Source organism: Leucoraja erinacea, chromosome 36 (genome assembly GCF_028641065.1).
Source record: "Leucoraja erinacea ecotype New England chromosome 36, Leri_hhj_1, whole genome shotgun sequence".
In the NCBI taxonomy this organism is placed as follows: domain Eukaryota; kingdom Metazoa; phylum Chordata; class Chondrichthyes; order Rajiformes; family Rajidae; genus Leucoraja; species Leucoraja erinaceus.
This window is the reverse complement of record NC_073412.1, coordinates 11,166,505-11,193,231: the sequence shown is the minus strand read 5'-3', so window position 1 is coordinate 11,193,231 and position 26,727 is coordinate 11,166,505. Positions and strand designations below refer to the sequence as shown.

The window sequence follows — 26,727 nt, the reverse complement described above, 5'->3', positions numbered from 1 at the left end:
GCTTGCTCAAGATTAAATGTAATAAAGATTGTAGGTGAAAAACTTTCATTCTCTTACGCCACCACAATGTTTAAGTTGCCGATTCACTAAAATTTTCAAGTTTTAATGAAACCAGTTCAATTTGATGGTGCTGGATTTGCAGTCGATCAACTTCTGAACATTCGATTACACGTCAAAAACAAATAGACTGTCTTGGATTGGAGTGCGTGGTCTTGATATACAGAAGCTTCCATTCAGAACTATTTTTCTAAATTTAAAGTAAATATGAACGAAAGCGAAGGAAGGCAAATTAAATTAGACGTGTCATTTTTTTTCGGAGTAGACATGGGCCCGACCGTCCAACGAGCGTCTACTTGCAAAGGTTGCATTTGTGCAGTGCTTTATCGGATCTGCATATATTTCATTCAGTTGTTCTATATCTCTCTACATCACCGTCTATATCTCTCGTTTCCTTTCCCCCTGACGCTGTCAGAAGAAGGGTCTCGTCCCGAAACGTCACCTATTCCTTTTTCTCCAGAGATGCTGCCTGATGCAGCTTTTTGTGTTTATCTTCGGTTTAAACCAACATCTACAGTTCCTTCCTACACATATGCAAGATCATTTTATTCAGTTGGACAACTAATTAAATTTGAAGGGACTTTGATCAAGTTTGTAGCAGACAATTATTGACCACTGGTTTTGTAGCCTAGCCGACCACGAACATGACAATTGGACAAAGGCTTATTTTAGAACACTTTCCACCAGTGGGGAAGTTGGATTCTTGTAGTGTGGCTTAATTGAAAACTTGTATTCATGATCTTAATTTCCATAGTAGATCATTGGACTGCTATGAATGCTTAAATTATTTGTTTCCATTTCCCGTTCCTTTAATGCAATATCACAGCTTGCATATTATTTGAATGTCTGAAAGTTTAAAAATGTACTTGAGTAGGCCGTTGTGATTTCTTCATGATTTGAGCCTCAGTCATGATGCTTTCTTGAAGTAATCAGGCCTTTCCTATTACAGAGTCAGTGCGAGTAACGAGGTGTTTTCTAAGGCTAATGGGTGCCTTAATGCATTAACCTCTGCACATTTCAGTTGTTCATGCCATAAGAATGACAACTGGCCGCTTTGAATTGCTCGGGGCACAGATCTAGATTAAAGGCGGAGATGAAAGATTTAAAATGTGTGATATAACAGATTTTCTGTCGGTGATTTTCCAAGGAATTGGACTTTCATGCATGTTCCCAAAACATAGATTGTCATTGGTAAAATTGCATTATCATTCTGATTATATATCCAGCAATGCTGATGCACATTTAAAGTTGATTAGTTTAAACTTAGAATAACATGTCTCACAGTGAGGAATGTGGGAAATCCGATGTGGTGGATGCTTATGTTAACTTTTATGTAGTTGTGTATCTTGCTGCTTTTTTAGTATGGCTGTATGGTAATACAAATTACACTGTACCTTAATTGGTACATGTGACGATAAAATACCTTTGAAAATTGGTTAATTAGTTTACTTTTTTTTAGGCCGAATGTCTGTGGATCACGTTTCCATTCATATTGCTGCCCAGGATGGAAAACGTTGCCGGGAGGAAATCAATGTATTGTCCGTAAGTGAGAAAATGAAGAATGGGTTAGCAGATGGTAATAACTGAATGCCAGAGGCCAAACAACTTTGATTAAACCGCAGTGTTAATAGAGAAGAATGCATTTAAGGAAATCCTAGAGGATTTCATTATTATAATCTGTATTGGATTTTGTAATTTAATATTATTTTGTATAAGGAATCTTAAGCAAGGAGTTGCATTTAGATGCGCTTTTTCCTTATTTCAGCAATTTGCAGGAACTCGTGTGGCGATGGGTTTTGTTCACGACCAAACATCTGTACGTGCCCAAATGGTCAGATAGCACCCACCTGTGGTTCAAAATCAAGTGAGTTAACTTTGATTTGTTCATGAAACAATTCTTTTTTATTTTTATTTTTATGAATGGTTAACTTTGTGTTGCTGATGTTTGCAATGTTTCAGTTGACTCTGAATCGGGTCCAAGCCTGTTTTTGAAACTTGAATATTAAAATTTAGGCTGATTGTGTGAAGCAGATTAAGGATAGTTTAACAATTCACCCTCCACTGTTTGAGCATTAAGGCTCTATCAGCCACCTTGGATAAAAGCAAAAGATTCCATGACGATATTCTGTTAACTAAAATAAAAACAGAATATTTTGTTATTGTCATGGTTGCCATTTTTCATAATTATAACAGTGACTGCACTTCACATGTTGTATTAATTGTGAATTGCTTAGAAATGACACAATGTCATGAAAATGAAAGGTTGATGCAAGTTTGTTTGCACATAAACCTTTTTAGCTTGCCCTTTTTTGAACCGGCATGAGATTTCTCCGCGGACCCACAGATTTAGGCGGATTTTGATATTCGTCAAAAAAAATTGAAATCTCTCCAGATCTATAAATTACTTTCTGTGAGACAGTGGGGTGGGACTGATGATTGAGGGCGCCGATTGGACGAGAAGGACGATGGTCAGCAGGCAGTGGGGGGGACGGTACATGATGATTCAGCACAATGATTGGAGGAAGGAGGCATCGGTCAGAGTTTGTGGAGTTTCCATGTTATCTCTGGAAGTGGGAGGCCGGGATTGAGGATAGAGAGCGGTGATTGGAGAAGGGAGGCGGGGTAAATGCGAGGCCTGGTGGAGCGAGGGGCTGGGAGCGAGGGTAGCGGCGTCCCCAGGATAGGGCAGCGGGAGAATGGACACTGGGCTGGGACGCGGCTGCAGGGCCGGGGGCCTTGTCGGTGTCAATAAGTGTTTTAAAGCAAGTAGAGGAAGCGTGTGTGAGCCCTGGTGAGCAGAGGGGGGAAGTCTCTGAGTGTGAGTAAAGATGAGGGGATGTCCCTGTGAGTGAGCAGTGAGAGGGTCCCTGTGAGTGAGCAAAGGTGAGGGGTTTCCTGTGAGCAGTGAGGGGGGGGGGGTCTGTGAGCGAGCAAAGGTAAGGGGGGGGTCCCTATGAGTGTGTGCAGTGGGGGGGGTACTGAGTGTGAGCAGTGAGGGGTACCCTGTGAGTGTGAGCGGGGAACACCCTGCGAGAAATTAAGGGTAAACGGGCAAGAAAACAGTGTCATTTCAAGGTACAATTATCAAAAAAATTCTGCATAAAGGGGTCTTACCCCTTTTTACCCCTGCCAGGGACATTGCTCCTTGGAATCCTACCAGGGGTCAATGCCCCCTGGACCCCCACCTCTCTTCCTCTTTTCAGTTTTTTCCTGTCTCGTGTCTGTTGCTCTATTGCCTCGAAACCAGTCAACTTGATGTTAGCTGTAGGAAAGAGGATGGCATTCCTACTTTAAAAAAAAAAAAAAAGCAAGTTAGCATTGTGATCTCGCCACTCCAGAGATCTGGGTTCGATTCTGACCTTGGTCGCTGTTTATGTAGAGTTTCCAAATTACCTCTGTTATGTGGATTTTTTTCTGGTGCTCCACTTTCCTCGCAATCCAAAGATGGGTTAACTGGCTAGTGTATATCATGAGGTCTTGTAAAAGAATCAGAGTTGATGAGTATCTGAGAGAATAAATTGAAGAGATACAGGGGAAATGAGGGGAAAGATGAATGGATCTAATGAGATTGATATGCTGGGAAAATGGCAGGGACAAATGACTAGTCTTTATGGTCTTCAGCAAGGCCTTTGATCAAATTTGTCATGGCAGCTTATTCTGGATGGTCTGAATCAGGAAAAACTAGCTAATTGGATGCATAGGATGTGTAGGAAAAAATTGCAGATGCTGGTTTAAATCGTAGGTAGACACAAAAATGCTAGAGTAACTCGGTCTGAAGAAGAGTTTCGACCCGAAAAGTCACCCATTCCTTCTCTCCAGAGATGCTGTCTGTTCTGCTGAGTTACTCCAGCATTTTGTGCCTATAATCAGATGCATTATTAACTTGGTGGTAGGAAGCAGAGGGGGATGTGTCAGAGTGGAAGACCCTGACGTTGTGTGTTTCAGAGGTTGGCCCTTTGATGTTTGTCATCTATAACAATGATTTGGATGAGAAAGTATAAGGCATTTTTACTTAAGTTTGTAATTTACACCAAAATAGATGGTATCGTAGATAGTGAAGAGAATATTACAAAATTCTCTTGATAAGTAGGCTGTAACAAATAGAATTTTAATTCGGATCAGTGTGAGATGTTTCGGGTAGGATATTCACAGTGATGGTAGGGCCCAGGGTAATGTTGTAAAATAGGAACCGAGGAGTACAAGTACATAATCCCCTGAAAGTGGCATCACAGATGGACATTGTGGGGAAGAAGGCTTTTGACATGCTGTCCTTTGTCGGTAATGACATTGAGTAAATAAATTAGGATTTTATATTGCATATCTATAAGACGGTGATGCTGTAGTTGATGTATTGTGTTTGGTTTTTTGTCACCCTGCTATAGGAAATATACCATTAAGCTGGAAAGAGTGCAGAAAAGATTTGAGGATGTGGCAGGACTCGAGAGACTGACTTAAGGGAGAGATTAGGCAGGCTGTGATTTAATTCCTTGGAGCACAGGAGGGGTGATCTTACAGAGGTATAAAATCATGAGGGGCATGGATAGGTTGAATGCATACAATCTTTTTCCCAGGGTTGGGGAAGCAAGATCTAGTGGGCAAAGGTTTAAAATGAAGGGAAAGATTTAATAAGAATATTACTCGGCTAAAATAACATAATTTAAGGGACAATTGAACAGCTACATGGATAGGAAAGTTTTAGAAAAATAAGGAAGAAGAATGGTGTCCATTATTACTGATTGTCCCCTATAACCGAGTGTAAGGGGGGGGAGGTGACGTTTAACTCGAGGCCTGGAGTATTTTGTGCAGTTCATTGTCATGCTATAGGAAGGATTTGATTATGCTGGAGCGGATATAGAGTAGATTCCCCTGGAATGGAGCCTTTTTATTTATAAGGAGGGACTGGATAGGGTGGGTTTGTATTTTGTGAAGCTGAGAAGGTTGACCTGAAAGTGGTGTATAATATGGGGGGTGGGGAGTAAAAGTCTTTTGGATTTGGAGTCTGGAATACACTGTCTGAAAAGGTAGTAGGGTTTACTCTTGGGAGCACAAGTAGGTTGATAAGTACTTGAATTGCCAAGGCATACAAGATTAACTGAGGTGGATACAATAGTGTTGTGGGCAGGGTAGCAAGTCCACATGGGGCTTCTTTCTTTGCTGTATCATGCTCACTTTTTAGTGTAAAGGTTAGGTGAACGTTAGTAAAGGCTAGGTGGGAGTGACTTGTTTCTGTGTAATATTTCAATGTAATTCAATAAATCCATTACATAATGTGATGATTCCTTTTCGGTTTTACTTTTTTTGACAAATGCTTGACCTTGGATTACTGCTACCTCCTGGTGTTGAGAAAAGAAACTGTCCCGTGACTTTACCTTAATTTCCACAGCACCACTCAGAAATTTGGCATTGCCTTAAATAAACTTCATCCTGTTTCTATTGTGTTTTAATAGTAAGTGACTACATGTTCCACATTATTTGTATACATTTTATTCTGTGGTTGTATAATTTTGGAATGCTTTTGATAACTCTTAAGAACCTAGGGATATTTGCAATGCTTAAAGACACCATATAAATTAGAAAATTATTCTGGTACAAAATTATAATCCGTCTCAATCACAGCCAACCTGAACTGGCTCTGATCTGCAATACCTCACATCTTTTCTGTTATTGACCCAACTCTGAGCTACACTTATATTGCTGTTGAATTAGGATTTAATAAGGGAAAAAGAATGATGGGTATATTTAATAATACAGTAAATCCTCAAGTTAATGTACGTTTAGTTTATAACAGATTTTGGATATAGCAGATGGACTTGCTGACCCACCCCTGGCTCGCACCATCTCACTGGGTTTTTATAGCCCTCACTTCGACCGCCGCTGCTTCCTCCCATTGCTTTGTCCACTTGGCCTTTTTTTTACCCTTCCACCCACTGCAGCCTCCACCTCCTTCCCCCCCCCCACCCCCTCCCCGAGTTGCTGGCATACTCCACCTGAAGCGGCAGCAGGTGTGAGGGGAGCAAGCCCCACAGTGACAGTGCGTGTTGTCATTGGCGCTGCCCACAGAGGCTACAATGTGAGTTACAACAGTCATGATGTCACCAGAAAAGGGTCTTGCTGGTTCAGACCAGCGGCGTCAGTGCCTAGTTTTGAGATGAAACTACCTCAATCAGTCTGAAGAAGGGTCCCGACATCACCTAATCATATTCTCCAGCCTAACCTGCTGTGTTGCTTCAGCACTTTGTGTATTAACCATCATCTGCAGTTCTTTGTTTCAACTATATACAATGATAATACCGTACTCTGTTATAATGGATAATTTGCAATAATGGACACAATCTCCTCCCGCCCCCAATGATCTGTTATAACGAGGGTTTACTGTACTAAACAACTATCCTGACCAAAATAAACGTGCCATGCCTTTGCATTGAGCATTGCACTGCCTGACATGACGCATTACTGAATGTTTTATAAGAAACTTAAAATGCCTGAACTTAAAATGAGTGTTGATGGCTCTTGTTGAATAGTCTAATTCTCAGTGAATAATATACTCAAACAGAAAACTCCCTCTATTTGATCATTAACTGACTGACAATTTAACTGATCCTAAGCTTCTGAAATTATGTTGTATTATTTACAATACTGGTGAAACTGTTGATAGGAATGGACTTGGAATATAATGATTCTGTTACAGCCATTGTTGTATAAATTTACAGAAATTTTAAATGGCCATCTATGCTGCAAAGCATATCTTTAGTTTAGTTTAGAGATACAGCGCAGAAACAGGCCCTTTGGCCACGCTGACTGGAGATCCCCACACACTAACTTTCTTACACTTACGGACAATTTACAATTTTACCAAGCCAATTTGTCTACAAACCTGTAGGTCTTTGGAGTGTGGAAGGAAACCGGACCTCCCTGGGAAAGCCCATGCAGGTCACGGGGAGAACATACAAATTCTGTACAGACAGCACCCATAGTCAGGATTGAACCTAGGTTTCTGGCGCTGTCAGGCAGCAACTCTACTGCTGTACCGTCATGCCACCCTGTATCTTGTATTCAGTTTTGGTGAATATTGCCAATATTTTGTATATTGTAGTATATAATGTGCATTGCTAACAATGTAAGTATTATTTTCATTAAGTTTAAGTAATCGAACAAAGGATTTTATCATTTTCTAAACAGGAAATTGTGTGATGTGCAAATTTCATTAAAAAAAATATTTCCTATGGTTATGTTGGGAACACTTATGTTTACATAAACAGTACTTCTTTTGAACCCAAGAAATGACTTTTTTTGCTGCAGCGTAACAGAGGAGGAATGCACTGATGTAGGAAAATGTGTTTTTTTGGCAGGAGCATGTCAGTTGGAATTTGGCGAAGCAGATTAAATCTGCATTTACGCCAAGTGAGTCTCCACTGTCTGCTGTTTGTTTGTTTCATAACCTTAGGATAGATAGACTTTAATATATGCTATCCAACTTTTTCCCTAATAAATCCTCAGATTTGTGACCTGCTGGATTTCCATCTCCAATCCACCTTTCTCCCTGTGGTTGCAGTATTTGTTCCTCGGCTAGGTTACAAGAAGTTAGTCAACAGCATCTTCAGAGCATTTTTCAAAGCCGCTCTCTGGCCACTTAAAGTTGAAAGTTTGTTATTTTTCACTGCTCCTTTTAATTAAGATCTTGATTGCTATTTAGTGATACCACTACCTCCTTGTGGGAAAGCTGATGCCATCTGGCAATGGGATTTCTTTGAGCATTGACTATGGTGTGTGCATATATTTGTAGTTAGTTAACCTGGGTTATAGCAATTTACTTCTCATTGTCTTGTACAAGTAAATCCTTAATGCTTAAACTTTTATTCCTGATCAGCGATGAGTCTTAGAAAATTGTATTTGGCAACTTGGAACTGCCTAATTTGAGAATAAAGGTGTATGGGTGGTCATATAATATTGACTGACTTAGTGAAGCCTAAAGCTCAAACTGTTTATATTATTTTAGGCAAGTTAGGACAGAAACATCAATGTCTACTTTTGGAGCTTGCCTGGGACTAGCCTATTTAAATGCACATGTTCATATACATCTTATCAATGTAGTTTATCATGCTCCTTTTAAGCTAAATGCTACTGATTTGGTGCAAAATGGTTACTGTTTTATATTTTGATTTCATTTTAATTTGTATTTAACATTTATGTTTTCAAATCCATGAAGATGTTGAAATAGTTTGATTATGTTCTGTCCTAAATAACTTTTTTATTACAGTCCAGCAGTGCAACATTAGATGCATGAATGGTGGCTCTTGTGCTGAGGATCATTGTATGTGTCAGAAGGGGTTTATTGGGACACACTGTGGACAGCGTGAGTATTACTGCAGGCTTTTTTGATATCTTTACTGATGAAGTTCCATATATTAGATATTAGAACAGTATAGCTCAAGAATAGGCCCTTAGGCCCACAGTGTCTATGCCAAACATGATGCCGAGACCAATTCTTATGCCTGCACGTGATCCATATCCCTCGTGTTTTCAACCCCCCCTCCCCGCCAACCTCCCTCCTTCCAATACAGATCTGTCAGTCCTCTAGAGGCCATACCTTTGTACCCTAGCACCCTCACCCTCCATGATGTAAAGCTCTTCTGTCACCCCTGCCTTCGGGCCTTTACCTCTGGTAAGGAGTCCTTGTCTCTCCAGTGACTACCCCTTTTCCCCTCTCCAGCATTCCTCCTCATCTTAGATTCCACCTGCTGGCCTTCCCTCTCTGGCCCTTTTTATTTTCAATTGCTGATGCAACATCAACCGTCTTGACTTCTCAACTCGCCTTACCCACTCAGATCTCACCGTCAATGCACAGCCCATCGCTCACTTTCCAACATTCCCAAAATTCTTCCTAAACCCGTTGATAAGGAAGGCGACATTGTAGTCTGCAAGGCGACCTCCACTATGCTGAGGCGATGCGGCAGCTTTTGAATATCTGCTCATACCTAACCGTTGACCATGACCACACAGATGAACACTGGGCCATCATCTACCAGACTTTTTCTGCTCTCTCTGTTGATCTGTCCTCTGCAGCCTCCAGCCTTAACGTTTCCCCAGCCCTACACTGCCTGCCTCATTGTCCAGCCCCTACTAGCCTACATCCGAGACACCTTCAACTATTCAATAACTTTCCATTTCTAGGCCCCCATTTCTTCATCTTTACCATGCACATCGAGTCCCTCTAAATCTTCATGGCCCACCAGGATGGCCTTAAAACCCTCCTTGAATGGAGACCCAACCAATTTTGCTCTCCTAACATGCTCCTCCGACTGGCTGAACTTGTCCTCAAGCTCAACAACTTATCTTTCAACTCCTCTCTCTCCAAGTTAAAGGTGTAGCCATGAGCCCCAGTTATGCCTGCCATTTGTTGGTTATGACAAATAGTCTTTGTCCAGATGTACACTGGCACCATCCTTCAACTCTTTTTCCACTACTTTGACGACCAAATCGAGGCTGCCTCCCGCACCAGTGTAGAACATTGATTTCATTAGCTTCTCCGCTAACTTCCACCCTGCCCGCAAATTCACCTAGACTATCTCTGACACCTCTCCTTTATTGATAGCTCTGTCTCCATTATGGGACAGACTATTGACTGACGACTGACTAAAAACCTAACTCATAGTTATCTGGACTTCCCATCTTGCCTCTTGCAAAGATGCTCTCCCCTACTCTCAATTTGTCCGTCTCCATCGCATTTGCTCCCAAGATGAGATGCTACATTCGAGGACATCCGGAATGTCCTCATTCTTTAGTGAACGTGGTTTCTCTCGGCTGTCATAGATGGATTCCTCACCTGCATCTCCTCAGTGTCCTGTAGTAATGCTCTCGCTCCCACTTCAACCACAGACACAACAAGGATGGAGTTCTCCTGATCCTTACCTTTCACCCCACCAGTATTCTGCATCCAAAGCATTATACTCCGACATTTTAGTCTCCTCCAACATGATTGCACCACTACTTGCATCTATCCATCTCTACCCCCTTTCGGAGAGATTTCTCTCTCTTCAACTCCTTTGTTCAGTCATTCATTCCCACCCAACCACTCTCTTTCCCCTGTAACAGCTTGTCTCTATACCTCCTCCCTCACCTTTTCCCCAACAATCCTTCCAGGAAAGACATAGGTTAATGTGCAGCTACACTAACCTAATCTACTGTATCGTGTTTTCCTGATTTGGTCTCCTGTACATCGTAGGCTCAGTGATTGCTTTGCTGAACACTTAAGCTTGGTCTGCCAATGCCTACTGGCTTCCTCTCAGTTGCTAACCGTTTTAACTTCCATTTCATACTGACCTTTCTGTCCTGTCCCTCCCTTCATTGCCAGCCCACACAAACAGGAGGCATGGCACCTTGTATTCTGCCTGGGCAGCTTACAACCCAATGGTATGAACATGAATAACTTGACAGCTATCCTTCTTTCCATTATTTTTCTATTTGTTCATTTCAACTTTATTTGTCTATATTTCTGCTATACATCCCCATGTAATATTAAATCTATTGTTCTAGGACTACCCCATTACCCTTTTCTACACAGATCAGCTAGGGATTACAGAATCATGTATTGGTGATTGGAGTGATTGTGTCTTTTCATCCTCTGTTGTGGGAACATTTATTTTGGCCCAACTTGTTTGTGCTGACCACTATGCCCCATTTACACTAGTCCCACCTGCCAATGTTTGGCCCATATCCCTCTAATACCTTCCTATCCGTGTACCTGTCCAAATGTCTTTTAAATGCTGTTATAGTACCTGCCTCAACTACCTCCTCTAGCAGCTGGTTGAACATAACCACCAACCTCGGTGTGAAAAAAAAGATACTGTTTGGGTTCCTGTTACACCTATATCCTCTGGTTCTTGATTTCCTTAATCAGGTTAAAGGTTTCAAGGACAGTTTATTGTCACATATACCAGTTAAGGTACAGTGAAATTTGAGTTACCATACAGCCATACCAAGTGAAAAGCAACAAGACACAACTGCATAAAAGTTAACATAAACATCCACCACAGTGAATTCTACATTCCTCACTGTGATGGAAGACAATAAAGTTAAATCTTCTTCCACTTTGTTCTCCCGCGGTCGGGGCAGTCAAACCGTCAGCTGGCGGGGCGATCAAAGCCCCCACAGCCGACGATCGAAGCCCCCTGTCGGGGTGATCTAAACTCTCGCGTTGGGGCGGTTGAAACTCTTTCCGTGGCATGGAGCTCCCGAATCGGCCTCTTCTTACCAGAGACCGCGGGCTTCATGATGTTAAAGTCCACAGGACCCGCGGTTGGAGCTTCGATCCCCAGCAAAGGAATCGCAAGCTTTGCGATGTTAAAGTCCCGCAGACTCCCGCGGTATTTCTCCAGGAAAGGCCGCCAACTCCAAGATGTTAGGCCGCAGTGGGGACTGAGATACGATATGGAAAGAAATCGATTGGAAAAAGTTACCCCCAACCCCTAGCCCCCACATAAAAGAAACCAAGGAACACTAAAACATACTTGTAACACATACTAAAAATAACAAAAAAGAAGAAAGGATCATTGACTTTTGGCGAGGCACTCTACCTATTCATGTTTTTGTTTTATGCAGCCCTGTAAGATCACCCTTTAACCTTCTGTACTCCGACGAATAAAGTCCTTGTCTGTCCAACCTCTCCTTTGTTCCCATTTGTTGTAAAAGTTTGGAGTCTGCATTATAAAACACTCAATCTCAGTAAGTGCAGTGTGTGTTGCGTGGCTAATGATCAAATAGTTAATTATTAAAAATCTCTTTCAATACTTCCACTGATACATCAACTTTACAAAATAAATATATATAAGTTGTGCATATCAACCAAACAATATCAGACTAATCATGAAGTCTGAAGAAGGGTTTCGGCCCGAAACGTTACCTATTTTCTTCGCTCCATAGATGCTGCTGCACCTGCTGAGTTTCTCCAGCATTTTTGTGTACCTCAGACCAATCATGGTTGGCTTCCTTATTTAAACATGCAATTTTGAACTGCATATACCTGGGACTTAATATTTTGGAAAACGTGCATGGCTAAAGTATGCAGACACGCTTATTTGTAAAATGGAACCGATATTAAACAAATCTTGTTTATTTAAAATTATATTTTTCAGCTACCTGTGAGAAAGGTTGTTTGAATAACGGAAGATGCGTCGCTCCCAATCGTTGTGCATGTACATATGGATTTACAGGAGCACAATGTGAAAGAGGTAGAGCATTTTCATGCAATAAGCAGCAGTAAAAAGTACATCGTATATGATAATTTTCCATTTTATTTGCTGTTGCCTTATTATTGCTATTTGCAACATTGCATTTTGAGTATGTTGGCTCCTGTTATTTGATGAGAATAATGGTGAATAGCTGTTGACTGACTATTCGAAGCAATCAATAATTTCTTCATTTGAAATGTGACTGGGATAATGTTAGAAGAACTATATGAACCATGTTATTTTTGTAAAAGTTAATGGAGCACATTTAGCTGAGAGTATTTGTACAAATCTCAAAGATCAATCCATTTTAATGCCCCAATCTATCCTCTACATACCCCTGAATGTTTCAAATTTCTCTTTAAATATTGGTCTATTTATTTTGGAGGCAAAGATCCCTTTTAAATGAGCTGATAAAATTAGATTGACATGTTAAGTGATTGCCTTTTAATGGTGTTGAAAAGGGAAACACCATTCCCTTGGGTAGGGAGACGATCCAAAGTTTCTCTGAATGTTGTCCAGCAGTTGTGCACAAGCTGCATCTCAGGATATAAATCATTGGCAGAAGCTGGAATGATAGATGACCAATAATTTTCAATCCCTCTATCAAGAGAAAGTAAATTGTTACATTTTGATAGGGAAGATGAGAAAAGGCGATATCAGATTAAACAAAAATAGCTAGAGCCAGAGTAAATGCAAATTTTGTTGAAAACTGCACTAGTTGGTACACATTTAAAAAATAAATAAATAAATAAATAAAAAATTGGATCCTGGGATTATAACTTGATGGATGAACATGAGCAAGGGAGTCAGAATAAACTTTTAAAAAGCAAAAATCAAAATGCTGGAGGAACTCATTGGGTCAGGCTAATATCATTTTGCATTTCACGTTTACATTTCTATTCTTGTTTGTAGCCCCTTGTCTCTATCACCTCTAGCCTTTTCCACCTATTTCCCAATGACTCTCACCTCAATTGTATCCAACTATCACTTGCCAAGCTTTTCTCCACCCCCCTTCTTTTCCAGATTTCCCTCACTTCTATCAGCCTGGGGAAGGGTCATGACCTGGAAGCCTATCCACATAAGCTGCATGAATTTGCTGAATTCCTCCAGCACTATTTTTTGCTCAGGGTTCCAGCATCTATTGTCATATGCGTCGCCAATTGTTTATAATATACTGGTTTAGCCACTACTGGAGTGGAGCATTGAGTCCTGGGCGCCACATTCTAGGCAGATTGTGACTGCTTCAGAAAGGTTACAGAATGATTCACTAAGATGATTGCATAGATGAGGGGTTTCAATTATAAAAAGATAGTGGAGATGCTAGGATTCTTGATACAGGCTTTTCAGGGCGATAGTTATGGAGCATGAAAATGCTCCCATGGCCCACCAACTCTGTGGTGACCTTCAAGCAGCCATTTACATTAATCAAATGTTATTCTTCCCATGTTTCCAACTTTTCCTTCCCCACCTCTCGATTCTACCACTCACCTACGTGGCAGTTTATTTGAAGTGGCCAATTAATCTATCACTCCCGTGCTTTTGGAATGAGGGAAGGAACCACAACACCCAGAGGAAGCCCATCTGTTAGTAAATAAACCCATCTGTTCATAAATTATGTACAAACTTCACCCAAACAGTGGAGGTCAGGATTACACTATTATGATGCTGTGCTGCACAAACTGATGTGATGGGTTACCCATGGTGGGTGTTGATAAAAAAACTGTTCCAAAACTAAGAGACATTGAATGATTAGTCATAGAATGATACAGTGTGGAAACAGGCCCTTCGGCCCATCTCGCCCACACCAACAAACAATGTCCCAGCTACACTCGTCCCATCGGCTTGCGCTTGGTCCATAATCCCTCCAAACCTGTCCTATCCATGTACCCATCTAACTGTTTCTTAAATGATGGGATAGTCCCAGCCTGAACTAACTCCTCTGGCAGCTTGTTCCATACACCCACCACCCTTTGTGTGAAAAAGTTACCCCTCAGATTCCTATTAAATCTTTTCGCCTTTAACTTGAACCTACGTCCTCTGGTCCTCGATTCCCCTACTCTGGGCAAAAGACTGTGCATCTACCCGATCTATTCCATTCATGATTTTGTATAGCTCTATAAGATATCCCCTCATCCTCCTGCGATCCATGCAATAGAGACCCAGCCTACTCAATCTATCCCTATAGCTCACACCCTCTAGTCCTGGCAACATCCTTGTAAATCTTTTCTGAACCCTTTCAAGCTTGACAATATCTTTCCTATAACATGGTGCCTAGAATTGAACACAATATTCTAAATACGGTCTCACTAACGTAAGTGACATGAGGATTAAAAAAAAGGTAAAAGGTTAGTACCTGGGCTGCACCACCAGGATAGCAGTGGGGGTTGATTCAACTGGAGTGTTCCGAGATAAGTATCTGAGAGAAAATAATTTTGCAGGACTTTGGAGATAGGATGGAGTGAGATTGGCTGGATTGCTTTTGCACTGCTGGTGTAACTGAATCTGACCTCTTTTAATGCTGTGAGCATTCTGTGAATTGTATGTAAGAACTTGTATTTTTTTTATTTAATGAGCGCAGTACCTGGGAATGCAGGACCCTGATTCTATACTGATTGATATTCTAGCAAGAATTATTGTTGAGGTATTGTTACAAAGGAACTGGTTAAAGGATTTGACTAGTAGAAAAGAAAAAAGGCACACTTGTCAGATTTATTGGCACGAGAGAGAACAAAAACAATACTTATCTCGGAATGCACAGGGGCCCCTTTTTACAGCAGCACCTCCCTCTCTCTCTCGGCCACCTTCCGCGGCGCAGGTCACAACCTAGCCCATCGGTGAACCTCTCTCATCAAGAACTATATAACTACGCGCCCAGGATGAGGTTTTCCATACCAGGGCATCGGAGATATCCTCATTCTTTCAGAAATGGGGGTTCCCCTCTTCCATTATAGATGAGGCTTTCACTAGCAGAGCTTCCAAGTAGTACGGATTTTTCATATTTTGTACGGAAATGCGATAAGAATACTGATGTACGTTGTTAAATACGAATTTTAAATACGGAGTTCTGTTCCGTCTGAAGAAGGGTCTCGACCAGAAATGTCACCCATTCCTTCTCTCCAGAGTGGCTGTCTGTCCCGCTCCAGGTTTAAACAAAGCGCTGTCAGTTTAACTTGTGAGAATTTAAACGAAGAGCTGTCGACTGCGCACTGTGGGTTCTAAAAATAACGCTACGGGCTGGAGAGCTATGGGCTTTACACAGCGCTATGGGCTTTACACAGCGCACTATGGCCACAGCGCTATGGGTCACAGACTGCTCAGGAAAATTCTCGTATAACAATGAGTCTTTGGAATTCTCTTTGAGCCTTTGATTATTTTTCAGGCAGTGGTAGAATTCTGGATAAGCCTAGTGGTGAAAGGTTACCAGTGGGATTGCAGTTACATTGGGATTGGCCTTGATTTTACAAAATGGTGGGTGGGCTCAAGGGGGAGAGAGGGAGGGATGGCGAAGGGAGGGAGAGGGAGGCTTCCAAAATGGCTTCTACATCACCACCAGGTGCTAAAAGCAGGAAGCAGCTGTTCAAACAGCAGTATACGAAGAGATGGCACTGAATGCACTGTCAATTAAGGTGCGTAGAAGACATGTCCATTGGCAGCAAAGTTATGCATTCTTCTACTCTTACATGGGTATAACCGCACATAAAAAATCAACATATTTTTTAGCAAAATGGCACTGTGTAAAAAATACTGATTTCCTCAGCAAAATACTAATTTTCAGGCACTAGAATGCTGGAATGCTCTGACAAACCTTGGCAGATCTGCACTAGGGTCTCCTCGATATCCCGCAGCTCTGCTCTTACTCCCCCTCCCATTCGTAACAAGGACAGAGTCCTCCTTGTCCTCACCTTCCACCCCTTCAGCTGTCACATACAGCTTATAATCCACCAACATTTTTGCCAACTCTAACGCAGACACGTGCCGTGAGTAATTACTCAAGGTAGGCAGGCGGCTTATAAAAAAAATCTTAAACCGTGCATGCGCAGATTGTTCTCTCCTTAAAAATAAAAAATAAAAATAAGTAACAATTCAATTTGCCCAAGGCTTCTAAATCTCCTTCATTTTTTAATTACTGAATGGGTGGGGGACGGAGGATGAAGGCAGATGGGAGAGATGGTGGGAAAAACGTGAGCATATGGGACGTTGATTCAGTTGTCATCTTATTGAATGACAATACTAATTCAAGGGACCAATTGGAGGGAGAGTTCCTTTCACAGCGTGTGGGGAGTCTGTGCCAGAGGTTAAAGATGTGGGAGTGTTGAGAAGGAGAAGGTCGGAGATCATATCAGACTCACTCACCGCTGCTAAAGCGCTCCGGGCACGGACAGCAGAACTGGCCGCCACTTCTGGGGAAGGAAACAGCTCGGGTGACTGCATTTCACTTGCACTTATGTGCAATGTGACAAATAAACTGTATTGTATTGCATTGAGCGGCCACCGGGACCCGACGGCAGAACCGGCTGCTACTTCAGCGCCTTCTGCTAGCCCGCTCACCTCTGGCAATGCTCTCCGACTGAACACCTCTCACCTGCCGCTCGCTGGCTTCACTCGTGTCAGTTGCTTCCCGCAAATCCTTAAATTCCCACAGCCGAGTAATCACAATTGGTCCCTTGAGCGCGCTGTCGGAATTTAAGGATTTGTGGGAAGCCGGCCGGCGAGCGGCAGGAGAGGGGTGTTCAGACTGAGAGCACTGACAGAGGTGAGCGGGGCCCAGCAGGAGGGGCTGAAGTGGCAGCCGGTGGCCGCTCGCAGTCACCCGAGCTGCTTCCTTCCTCGGAAGTGGCGGCCAGTTCTGCTGTCCGTGCCCGGAGCGCTGCAGCAGCCACCCGAGCTAATTCACAACGCTCCTGCCTTTCCCTCAACTTTACCCCGGGCCAGACTCCTCAAACACTGTGAAAGGAGCACTTCCCCCGCATCCACCCCGGGAAATACAGTATTTAAAAACAAAGTACCAAGAAATGTACTTACCATGGACACAAACTCCATTCTTCTCTCTTTGCTTCCTAACATACCCTCCAGATAATGGCAATCCATATTTGAAAAACCCGCCAAGGAACTTGCGCTGCGCATACGCAGTAGGCTGCTGTGCATGCGCAGTGCAGCAAAGGCAGAAATTCAGCTACCTTCAGCTCAGCTTGAAATTGACGGCTTCAAGCAACGCAGACGGCACGTGGGCTGCACAGACATTCACATGTTACAAGTGCTGCGGTTGAAAGGCACGGAGAATTATGCCTACCTAAGAGATCGATCTCTTAGATAGGCATAATTCTCCCATGCCTTTACTATTTATATTTAATGATTACCATGTCATAATTTTAGTCGGGGAAGGCAGTGCCTACCTTGCCTACCCTGACGGCACGTGCCTGCTCTAACGTGATTCCACTACATGCCACATCTCCCCATCTCCACCCCTTTCTGCTTTCTGCAGAGACCGTTGCTGGTCAACTCGTCCCTTCCCACTCAAATCACCCCAGGTACTTTCTCCTGCGACCGCAGGAGATGCAACACCTGTCCCTTTACCTCCCCCCCCCCCCCCCCCCCCCCCCCCCCCTACATCCAAGGACTGAAAACAGTCTTTCCAGGTGAGGCAGAGGTTCACTTGCACCACCTCCAATTTCATCTACTGTATCCGCCGTTCCAGGTGTCAACTTCTGTACATCAGCGAGACCAAGTGTAGGCTCAGCAATCGTTTCACTGAATATCTCTGCTCAGTCTGCTTCAACCTACCTGATCTCCCGGTTGCTCAGCACTTTAACTAACCCTCCCACATACACCAATTCATTTCTACATAAACCTGTCATTTCTGACCATTTCTCACTCCAATGGAAGCCTATAAAGTGCAATCAATATTCCTCAGTTTTTCTCCCATGGTCAGGGCCTGGAAACGGCCGCTACAGACGGCACTAGGTTAGGCTTTGTTCCACTTCTATCCACTTAGCTGCACATTCTTCAGACTTCTTAATGCTTTTCTCACTAAATTCAATTACCCTACTGTAAGTTTCCACGACATGTATTCCACAGAACAACAAAGAACCTTCATCGGAATCCTCAGTAATACAGGCATCAGTGAAGTCCTCTCAGCCATGATGTGTGCTCCCTGCCTAGCTAGCCTGAAACAAAGTGCGTGATTGGCCAAATGGCGTCCGACTCGAGGTCAAACGTGCTTTGATTGGACTAAAAATACCAGAAATTTTTCATTTTTTTCTCCAATTTAATAAAAAAATGTGCAAGTTTTGCTCGTGACGAGCTTCAGGGATGATTTATATAATATTTTTATACAATTTGTGAAAATTTCATGTAGTTCCGTGAGTTGGGTCACAAAACTGCACAAAAAAGCTCCTCGGCCCAGAGCCTAAAGGGCCTGTCCCACGAGCATGTGACTCCATGCGGCAAGTGCGACCTAAAAGGACGATCCCACCAGCATGCGACAAGCGCGACCAAACCAGAAGCGGGGGCCGCGCGGAGGTCGAGTGAGTGACATGCAGTTCGAGCGCAGTCCGCGGGAAGTTCGTGCGTGACGTACGATGTCGAGGTAGCTGTGGGCCGGCAGGCCGTTGCCGTGCAGAATTTTTGAACACGGTCAGTTTTTCAGAGCCCCGCGTGATGTCGGGACCAGCTCCGCACAACTCCATACGGCTCCACCGATCGAAATGGGACCAGCCCCGCGAGGCCGTACGGCTCAAGCGACCACGTTAGGTCGCGCTTGCCGCATGCAGGCGCATGCTGGTGGGAACGGCCCTTTAGGTCGCGCTTGCCGCATGGAGTCGCATGCTCGTGGGACAGGCCCTTTATTGTTGCAAATTAGATCCCATTTTGATGTCATAGCTTTGACTGCCACTGCAGTGTTCAAGTCATTCTTTCTCAAACTGGATTTTGTAAAGTTAAAAATGTGAATAACTTGTAAAATATAACATAAATCTGAACGGAACTTGATGAAAACGCACCACAAGACAATTGTAAATTGTAGCGCTATCGTGTACCGTTCTGGAGTAAATTCAGGATCTCACTCATGCAGGCATCCAAACGAACAAGATGAGAGTTTTAGTAATATAATAATAATATATATAATATAGATAGATATAGATGGCTGTTACTGCCATAGTATATATTTCATTGTATCATATACATTTTAACACGGCGTTAACAAGCAAAACAAATAATTTTGATCACGTATTTAGCCAAAATCTATGCATGAAGTTAGCTCTTAATCCCCAGTTTTTGAAAATGGCTAAAGTAATGTGTTTAATAGTAGAATTGTAGACTTCTTTAACAGCAATGTGATCATTCATTGGAATGCCTGTGTGGCATTTATATCCTTTGCTGCAGGAATTGCCACACTCTTCTTGGCAGACTACAATCAGACAGCTGTTCCTTCAATAGACTTCTACCCTGTTTCTTAATATTTGCCAGATCTTGCAGTGCACTTTACAAGTCTATGTCCATGCGGGCAATTTGACACAGCCAGCTGCAACTTTTATGATTAGGTTATGGGAGGTTAGAATCCTTGGGCAATTCCAAAGCAACCAGAACAGTGCTGGACCACTGACCAGTTGGCGCATGAAGTTTGGCAGCACCTCTTAGTTGCCCCTCATGCACACTGATTCATCTTGTTTCATATTCTCATTCTTGGTATCTTCGTACTCTGGCATATGTTGCTGTTCTGGGGTTTGGCAAAGCTCTTGATGGCCTTGCTAAAAGAGTCAAAGGCTGTGTGATATTTCTATATCAAAGGTGCTTTTCAAATAGTGTGGTTATTGAGATGCTTAGAGCATTGGCAGAAGATCTTTAAGTGCATTGAATGATCTGTGATCTTAAGGAGGCTGCATTTTTGTATTGTCATTACTTAAGTAAGATTACACTATTTAACACTATTAGCTGTGTAGGGGAGATACTTTGTGATTTGCATGAAATATCCACTTTTTTTGCCCATGTGATTTTCGCAATTAACTGCTTGAAAGAGGTGAGGAAATGGTTTGTACTTTGATTCTGCAGAATAGCTACTTTTTGGTCAGTCATTTTGTTGGAATGTCGTATCAGATTTTAAAGTTGATTTTGTAGTCAAACGAATCACATTCAATGTTTATGTGGGAATTGGGTACTGATTTTTTACGTTAAAGATACGAATTAGTCATTTATGACTAAGATTATCTGTATGCTATTAAAAGTCTCATCTTGTATGTATAAGTGTATGCGTGCATGTACGTGTCTATTTCTACCTTCGTCTAAACTAGTGGTTCCCAACCTTTTTTTGGCCATGCCCCACCTAATCACCTCTAAAATCCTGATGCCCCCATGTGGTGATATATAATTCTTAAATAAAAAATTATTTACTCAAAATAACATCTGAAACGTAAACTACATATGTTTACCTGATGGAAAATCCAAAAAAATAAAAATCGAAAATTTGGACCCAGACCTCCTCAGTCGCGCTCAATTGCCCCCCCTTAAAAATCAAATTGCTCCCCTGTGGGGCGTACGCCCCACGTTGGGAACCACTGGTCTAAACGCTACGCGCTAGAGTTGACATTTTTACAGATTACTCGCATTAACCCGGTTGACACGATAAACAGGCTCCCTTCACATTTCATGCTATATTTCAAATGTTATTCATCATTAAAGATTAAAAATTACAGCCTTTCAAACAACTCACAGATTCTTCAAGCAGGTTCGAATGATGTCACAATGCCCCCGCAAAGGGAGGGGGCTGCCTCCCTCTCTACCTCCCCAATGGTTTTAACTTCATAAACCACTGATTCTTCAACAACTCTCCCGTTTCCCCAATGGGAGGCCTTGTCCCCAACGTAACCCGTTCATCAAGGCAATATTCCACCACTCACCCATTTCTCCAACACAACCCGTTCCCCCAAAGCAATATTCCACCACTTGCCCATTGCCCTCAACTGCGCAGGGGCTGCTTATTTCGCCTTATTCACAATTCAGTGTAGTATGACTTTAAAATATTTTTTTAAATGTACCCTCCCTCCATGCTGCCAGGAATATAAAATAAAAGGGGTAGCAACATTGTACCTTGCAATTGCACTTGCTAGTGCTGGTACCCTGGCAAGACGGAGTGTGTTGCGATTGCAACATTGTAGCATTGTGAAGTTATAACTGTAGATATAACAGCAGAGATTAAGGCCCTGTCCCATTTTCCCAAGTTAAGGGCCTGTCCCACCAGCATGCGTTTGCATGCGTCTAGCGCGACCAAACGTGGTCGCTTGAGGCATACGGCCTCGCGGAGCCGGTCCCACTTCGATCGCCAGAGGCGTATGTAGTTGTGCGGGGCTGGTCCCGACGTTGCACGGCGCTCCAAAAATCTTGCACTGTCCGAAAATCCCGCGCGACAACGGCCTGACGGCCCGCAGCGGCATTGAGGTTTTACACAGTGCCTTGACGTCGTACGCAGCGTTTGACAGCATACGCCTAGCGCGTGGCATTGCGCGAGAACGTCACCGCCCGGCGTGCCGTTGCGTGATGACATCACCCGATGCCGTGCGACGTCCAAATTCAGTCGGCCCGCCTCCTGCCCAGCCGATTGGTGAGTATGATGTCGGGACCAGCCCCGCACAACTCCATACGCCTCCACGGTTCGAATTGGGTCCGGCCCCACTAGGCCGTACGTCTCAAGCGGCCACGTTTGGTCGCGCTAGACGCATGCTATCGCATGCTGGTGTGACGGGCCCTTTGATTCGAACTCTGGGAATGTCGGTAGCGAGCCTGTAGGAGTCCGTAAATGTTTCGCAGCGGCTTGGGGCGTCAGGTAAGTTGAGACGTATTTTCAACATGTTGAAAAATGTCCACGAGATTTTTAAAAATAGCCCCGAGTACCCACGAACGGCTATTACCATAATTCTCCGAGTTCGAATCAAGGGGAAAACTCGGGAGAGTTTGTGAGTAACTCGGGGAAAGTGGGACAGGGCCTTGAAGGTAGACAAAAATGCTGGAGAAACTCGGGGTGAGGCAGCATCTATGGAGTGATGGAAATAGGCAAAGTTTCGGGTCGAAACACTTCTTCAGACTGATGTGAGGGTGGGGGCAGGAAGAACAAAGGAAGAGGTGGAGCCAGTGGGCTGAGGGAGAGCTCGAAAGAAGAGGCGAAAGTAGGGGACTACCTGAAATTAAAGAAGTCAATGTTAATACCACTGGGGTGCAAGCTGCCCAAGCAAAATGAGGTGTTGCTCCTCCAATTTACGGTGATCCTCACTCTGGCCATGGAGGAGGCACAGGACAGAAAGGATGGATTCGGATCCAACTCCCCCTCCCATTCCGAATCCGACCTTTCTATCTTTCCCCCGCCCTATCCACTCACGCATAGCCCCGAACTCGCGGGCGCGGCTAGAGACGGAGAGGGCGCACACACACACACACACACACACACACACACACCCCTGCCACACACACCCCCGCCCCACACACCGCACACCACCACCCCCCACACACCACACACACACAACCACACACACACACACACACACACACACACACACACACACACACACACACTCACACACACACACACACACACACACACTCTCACACACTAACCACCCCCTCCCACACACACCCACTAACCACCTCCACACACATACTTGCAGGCGCGTCTGGAGAGGGAGGGGGGGTAGACAGCGGTGGGCAGAGATAGAGAGAGGAGGATGGGGGTGGGGGGAGAGAGAGGAAAGAGGCCGGGGGGAGAGCGGGTCGGGCAGCAGGGCAGTGGGACTGCCCGATTTTGGCGATAAGGTGATTTTGAACTCCACGGGAAAAATCTCTACTGGAATATGTAAAAATGTAATCGTTACCGCGTCGTTTTTTCGACAGGATGTGATCACACATGCACGCACACACACACGAGTGATCAGACTTTTAGTTATATAGACTAGACCAAGTGCAGACCCGTTAGGTCTGCTCCTCCAATGAAGGGGGGGTGAGAGGGAGGCAGCGAGCGGGGCGGAGCATAAATTTTTTTTTTTTAATCCATAATGGGTGAGTTTTTGGGGCTGTTTTTAAAATTTCAAGGGTTAATAACTGGAAATGCAAGGATCGCGGGACCAAAATGAAAACAGAATTTGATGAGCAGCCCTTCGTTACTGTTGGCAACGTCCCATAGTGATGTCATTGTGGCAGTTGGCAGTCAGCTTGAGAGCCTATTGTTACCGTTGGCAACGTTCCATTGTGATGTCATTGTGGCAGTCGGCAGCCAGTTTGAATTGTGATTGGTGCACTGTGAGAGGCATTGTGACATCATCACTGTGAGAAGGCGGTTTTGGCTGTTTTTAAAATTTCAACGATTAATAACTTTGGAAAATTAGGTGGAAATGCGACGGAAAGATGTTTATCGCCACCAGGGGAAAAATGTGAGCAGGATGTGTGGAAATGGGAAGGCTGTGGTCTAGCATTTGGAAGAAGATAGGAAAACCAGATTGACACAGAGACACATCGTGGGCACAAACACAAACAATAGGCAGACTTTTAGTAAGATGGATGGATGGATGATTGGATGGATGGATGGATGGATGATTGGATGGATGGATGGATGATTGATTGGATGGATGGATGATTGATTGGATGGATGATTGATTGGATGGATGATTGGATGGATGGATGATTGGATGGATGAATGATTGAATGGATGAATGATTGGATGATACAGATTGATATGAAGTCCATTTGTGATTCATACAGGCTGCAATGTCTCTTTTGAAGTGAGAATATCAAATTTGGGTAATCATAATTCAATTTTCTTCATCCCCAGGGCTCTCTTTTTTCCCCTGTTGCCAGCCGGGCAACCTCGGCAGCTTTTTAGGTTGCCAAATGACAGTTTAGGTGGTCATTTAAGACGGCTTGCATGACCCGTGCGATAATGTGCTTGGACAAAGTGCGTAGTTACCAGTTGGAATTATGGTCAATGAAGCATTCACATATTGTTTCTGCTTCAAATAAAGTCACAAACTAAACATATTCACCAATCAAAACATGATATATACCACAATGACATGCAGCAAAATTACAATACCGGATCTCATCTCTTTTTACATGTTGCAATTAATACAATTTCTAATATTCTCTTTCCACTTCCAAACAAAAATCTGGTTGGATTATTCAGCATATGATCAACCTCGGTGAGACCAAGCGCAGGCTTGGCGATCGCTTCGCACAGCACCTCCAGTCAGTTCGCTATAACTAACCTGATCTCCCGGTTGCTCAGCACTTCAACTCCCGCTCCCTTTCCGAATCCGACCTTTCTGTCCTGGGCCTCCTCGATGGCCAGAGTGAGGCCCACCATAAATTAGAGGAACAGCACCTCATATTTGCTTCGGTAGTTTACACCCCAGCGGTATGAACATTGGCTTCCCCAATTTCAGGTAGTCCTTGCTTTCACCCTCCTTCCCCTCCCATCCCCAGCTCTCCCACAGCCTACTGTCTCCGTCTCTTCCTTTATTTTTCCCGCCCCCCACTCCCGACAGTCTGAAGAAGGTTCTCCACCCGAAGCATCGCCTATTCCTTCGCTTCATAGAAGCTGCGTCACCCACTGATTTTCTCCAGCTTTGTCTACCAACTGGATTCCAACTCTTGCCACATCTTCCCATCTTCTCCCTTGTTGGCTTTCCGCAGAGACTGCTCCCTCCGTAACTCCCTGGTCAATTTGTCCCTTCCCACCCAAATCACCCCTCTCCTGGCACTTTCCCTTGCAACTGCAGGAAATGCTACACTTGTCGCTTTACCTCCCCCCTTGACTCCATTCAAGGAACCAAGCAGTCTTTCCATGTGCGGCAGAGGTTCACCTGCACCTCCTCTAACCTCTAGATCTCAGCTGCCTCAGTGGCTCAGCACTTCAACCCCCCCTCTCATTCCGAATCCGAGCTTTCTGTCCTGTGCTCCACTCCACCATGGCCAGAGTGAGGCCCACTGTAAATTGGAGGAGCAGCACCTCACATTTCGCTTGGGCAGTTTACACCCCAGCGGTATGAACATTGACCTCCAATTTCAGGTAGTCCCTGCTTTCTCCTCCGCTTCCCAGCTCTCCCTCAGCCCACTGTCTCTGCTTCTTTCTTTCTTCTTCCCCCACACCCTCAGATCAGTTTGAAGAAGGGTCACGACCCAAAACGTCGCCTATTTCCTTTGCTCCATCGATGCTGCCTCACCCACTGAGTTTCTCCAGCATTTTCGTCTACCCATTCACACAAGTTCTGTTATCCAACTTTTCTCACCCACAGAGACAAGTTAACGTACAAAGCCAATGGGTCTTTGGGATGTGGGAGGAAACCCACATGCTTGCAGGGAGAATGTGCAAATTCAACACAGACAGTGCCCGAGGACAGGATCGAACACCGATCTCTGGCTTGTGAGGCAGCAAGTCCACCAGCTGTGCCACTATTTTTTATTTTCCAACACACAAAACGTTATACGTTGGGAACTTTGGTTATTAAAAGAAAAAATAACCATTTTCTGTCTTAAATAGCTAAGTGACGCTATGTCCCCCTTTACAGCTACTGTATGTTTTAATTCAGTTCAAGACTATGGGGCAGTACATTGGCCATAAAGTTGCTGCCTAAAATTGCCAGAGACCCGGAATTGATCCTGAAAATGGGTGCTGTCTGTAGGGAGTTTGCTCCTTTTCCCTTTGATCGCATGGGTTTTCTCCGGGTGCTCTTGCTTCCTTCCACATTCCAAAGGTGTGCAGGAACCTTTTTCAGACCCAACCCAAAATGCAATATTTTTCTTTTGTCCAGAGATTCTGTCTGACCTGTTGAGTTACTCCAGCTTTTTTTTTGTCTATCTTCAGTTTAAACCAGCATCTGCAGTTCCTTCCTACACACTGATACTATACGATAGAACTTTATAAATTCCAGGAGGGAAATTGTGTTTGTGTGTGTGTGTGTGTATATTCATATATATATATATATATAAATATACACTGTTTTGTTTTCTCGTTTATAACATTGTTGTGCTGCTGCAAATAAGGATTTCATTGTTCTATCTGGGACGTGAGAGAATGAAACACTCTTGACTTGCGTCGCTAATGTGTGGGATAGAATGTGTGTACAGGTGATCGGTGGTCAGCATGGACTCGGTGGGCCGAAGGACCTGTTTCCATGCTGTATCTTTAAATTAAACTAAAAACACTAAAACCAGAGGAAATCTAAAGAAGGGTCTCTACCTGAAACTTCACCCAATTTCTTCCCCGCATAATTAAAGCATCTTCACCCTCCCATTGGTAACCAACCAGACAACTAAATTTAAGGTAGCTCTTATTTTCCTAAGAACCCTTTTTTGCTTAAGTCCAAGTTTAGAGTCAAGAGTTTTATTGCCATGTGTCCCAGACAGGACAATGAAATTCTTGCTTGCTGCAGCACATCAGAACATGTAAACATAATACAGAACAGGAGAT

The 26,727-nt window shown here is 43.7% G+C and overlaps 1 protein-coding gene across 1 annotated transcript in view; it reads left to right on the top strand.

The window, feature by feature from the left end:
- LOC129713552 (fibrillin-1-like) overlaps positions 1-26,727 on the top strand; it is a 312,091-nt gene that overhangs the window by 1,815 nt on the left and 283,549 nt on the right. The window contains exons 2-5 of the mRNA XM_055662676.1: positions 1,517-1,599; positions 1,823-1,921; positions 8,315-8,410; positions 12,189-12,284. Coding sequence (XP_055518651.1) covers positions 1,517-1,599; positions 1,823-1,921; positions 8,315-8,410; positions 12,189-12,284 — 374 coding nt within the window. The remainder of the gene's footprint in view (positions 1-1,516; positions 1,600-1,822; positions 1,922-8,314; positions 8,411-12,188; positions 12,285-26,727) is intronic.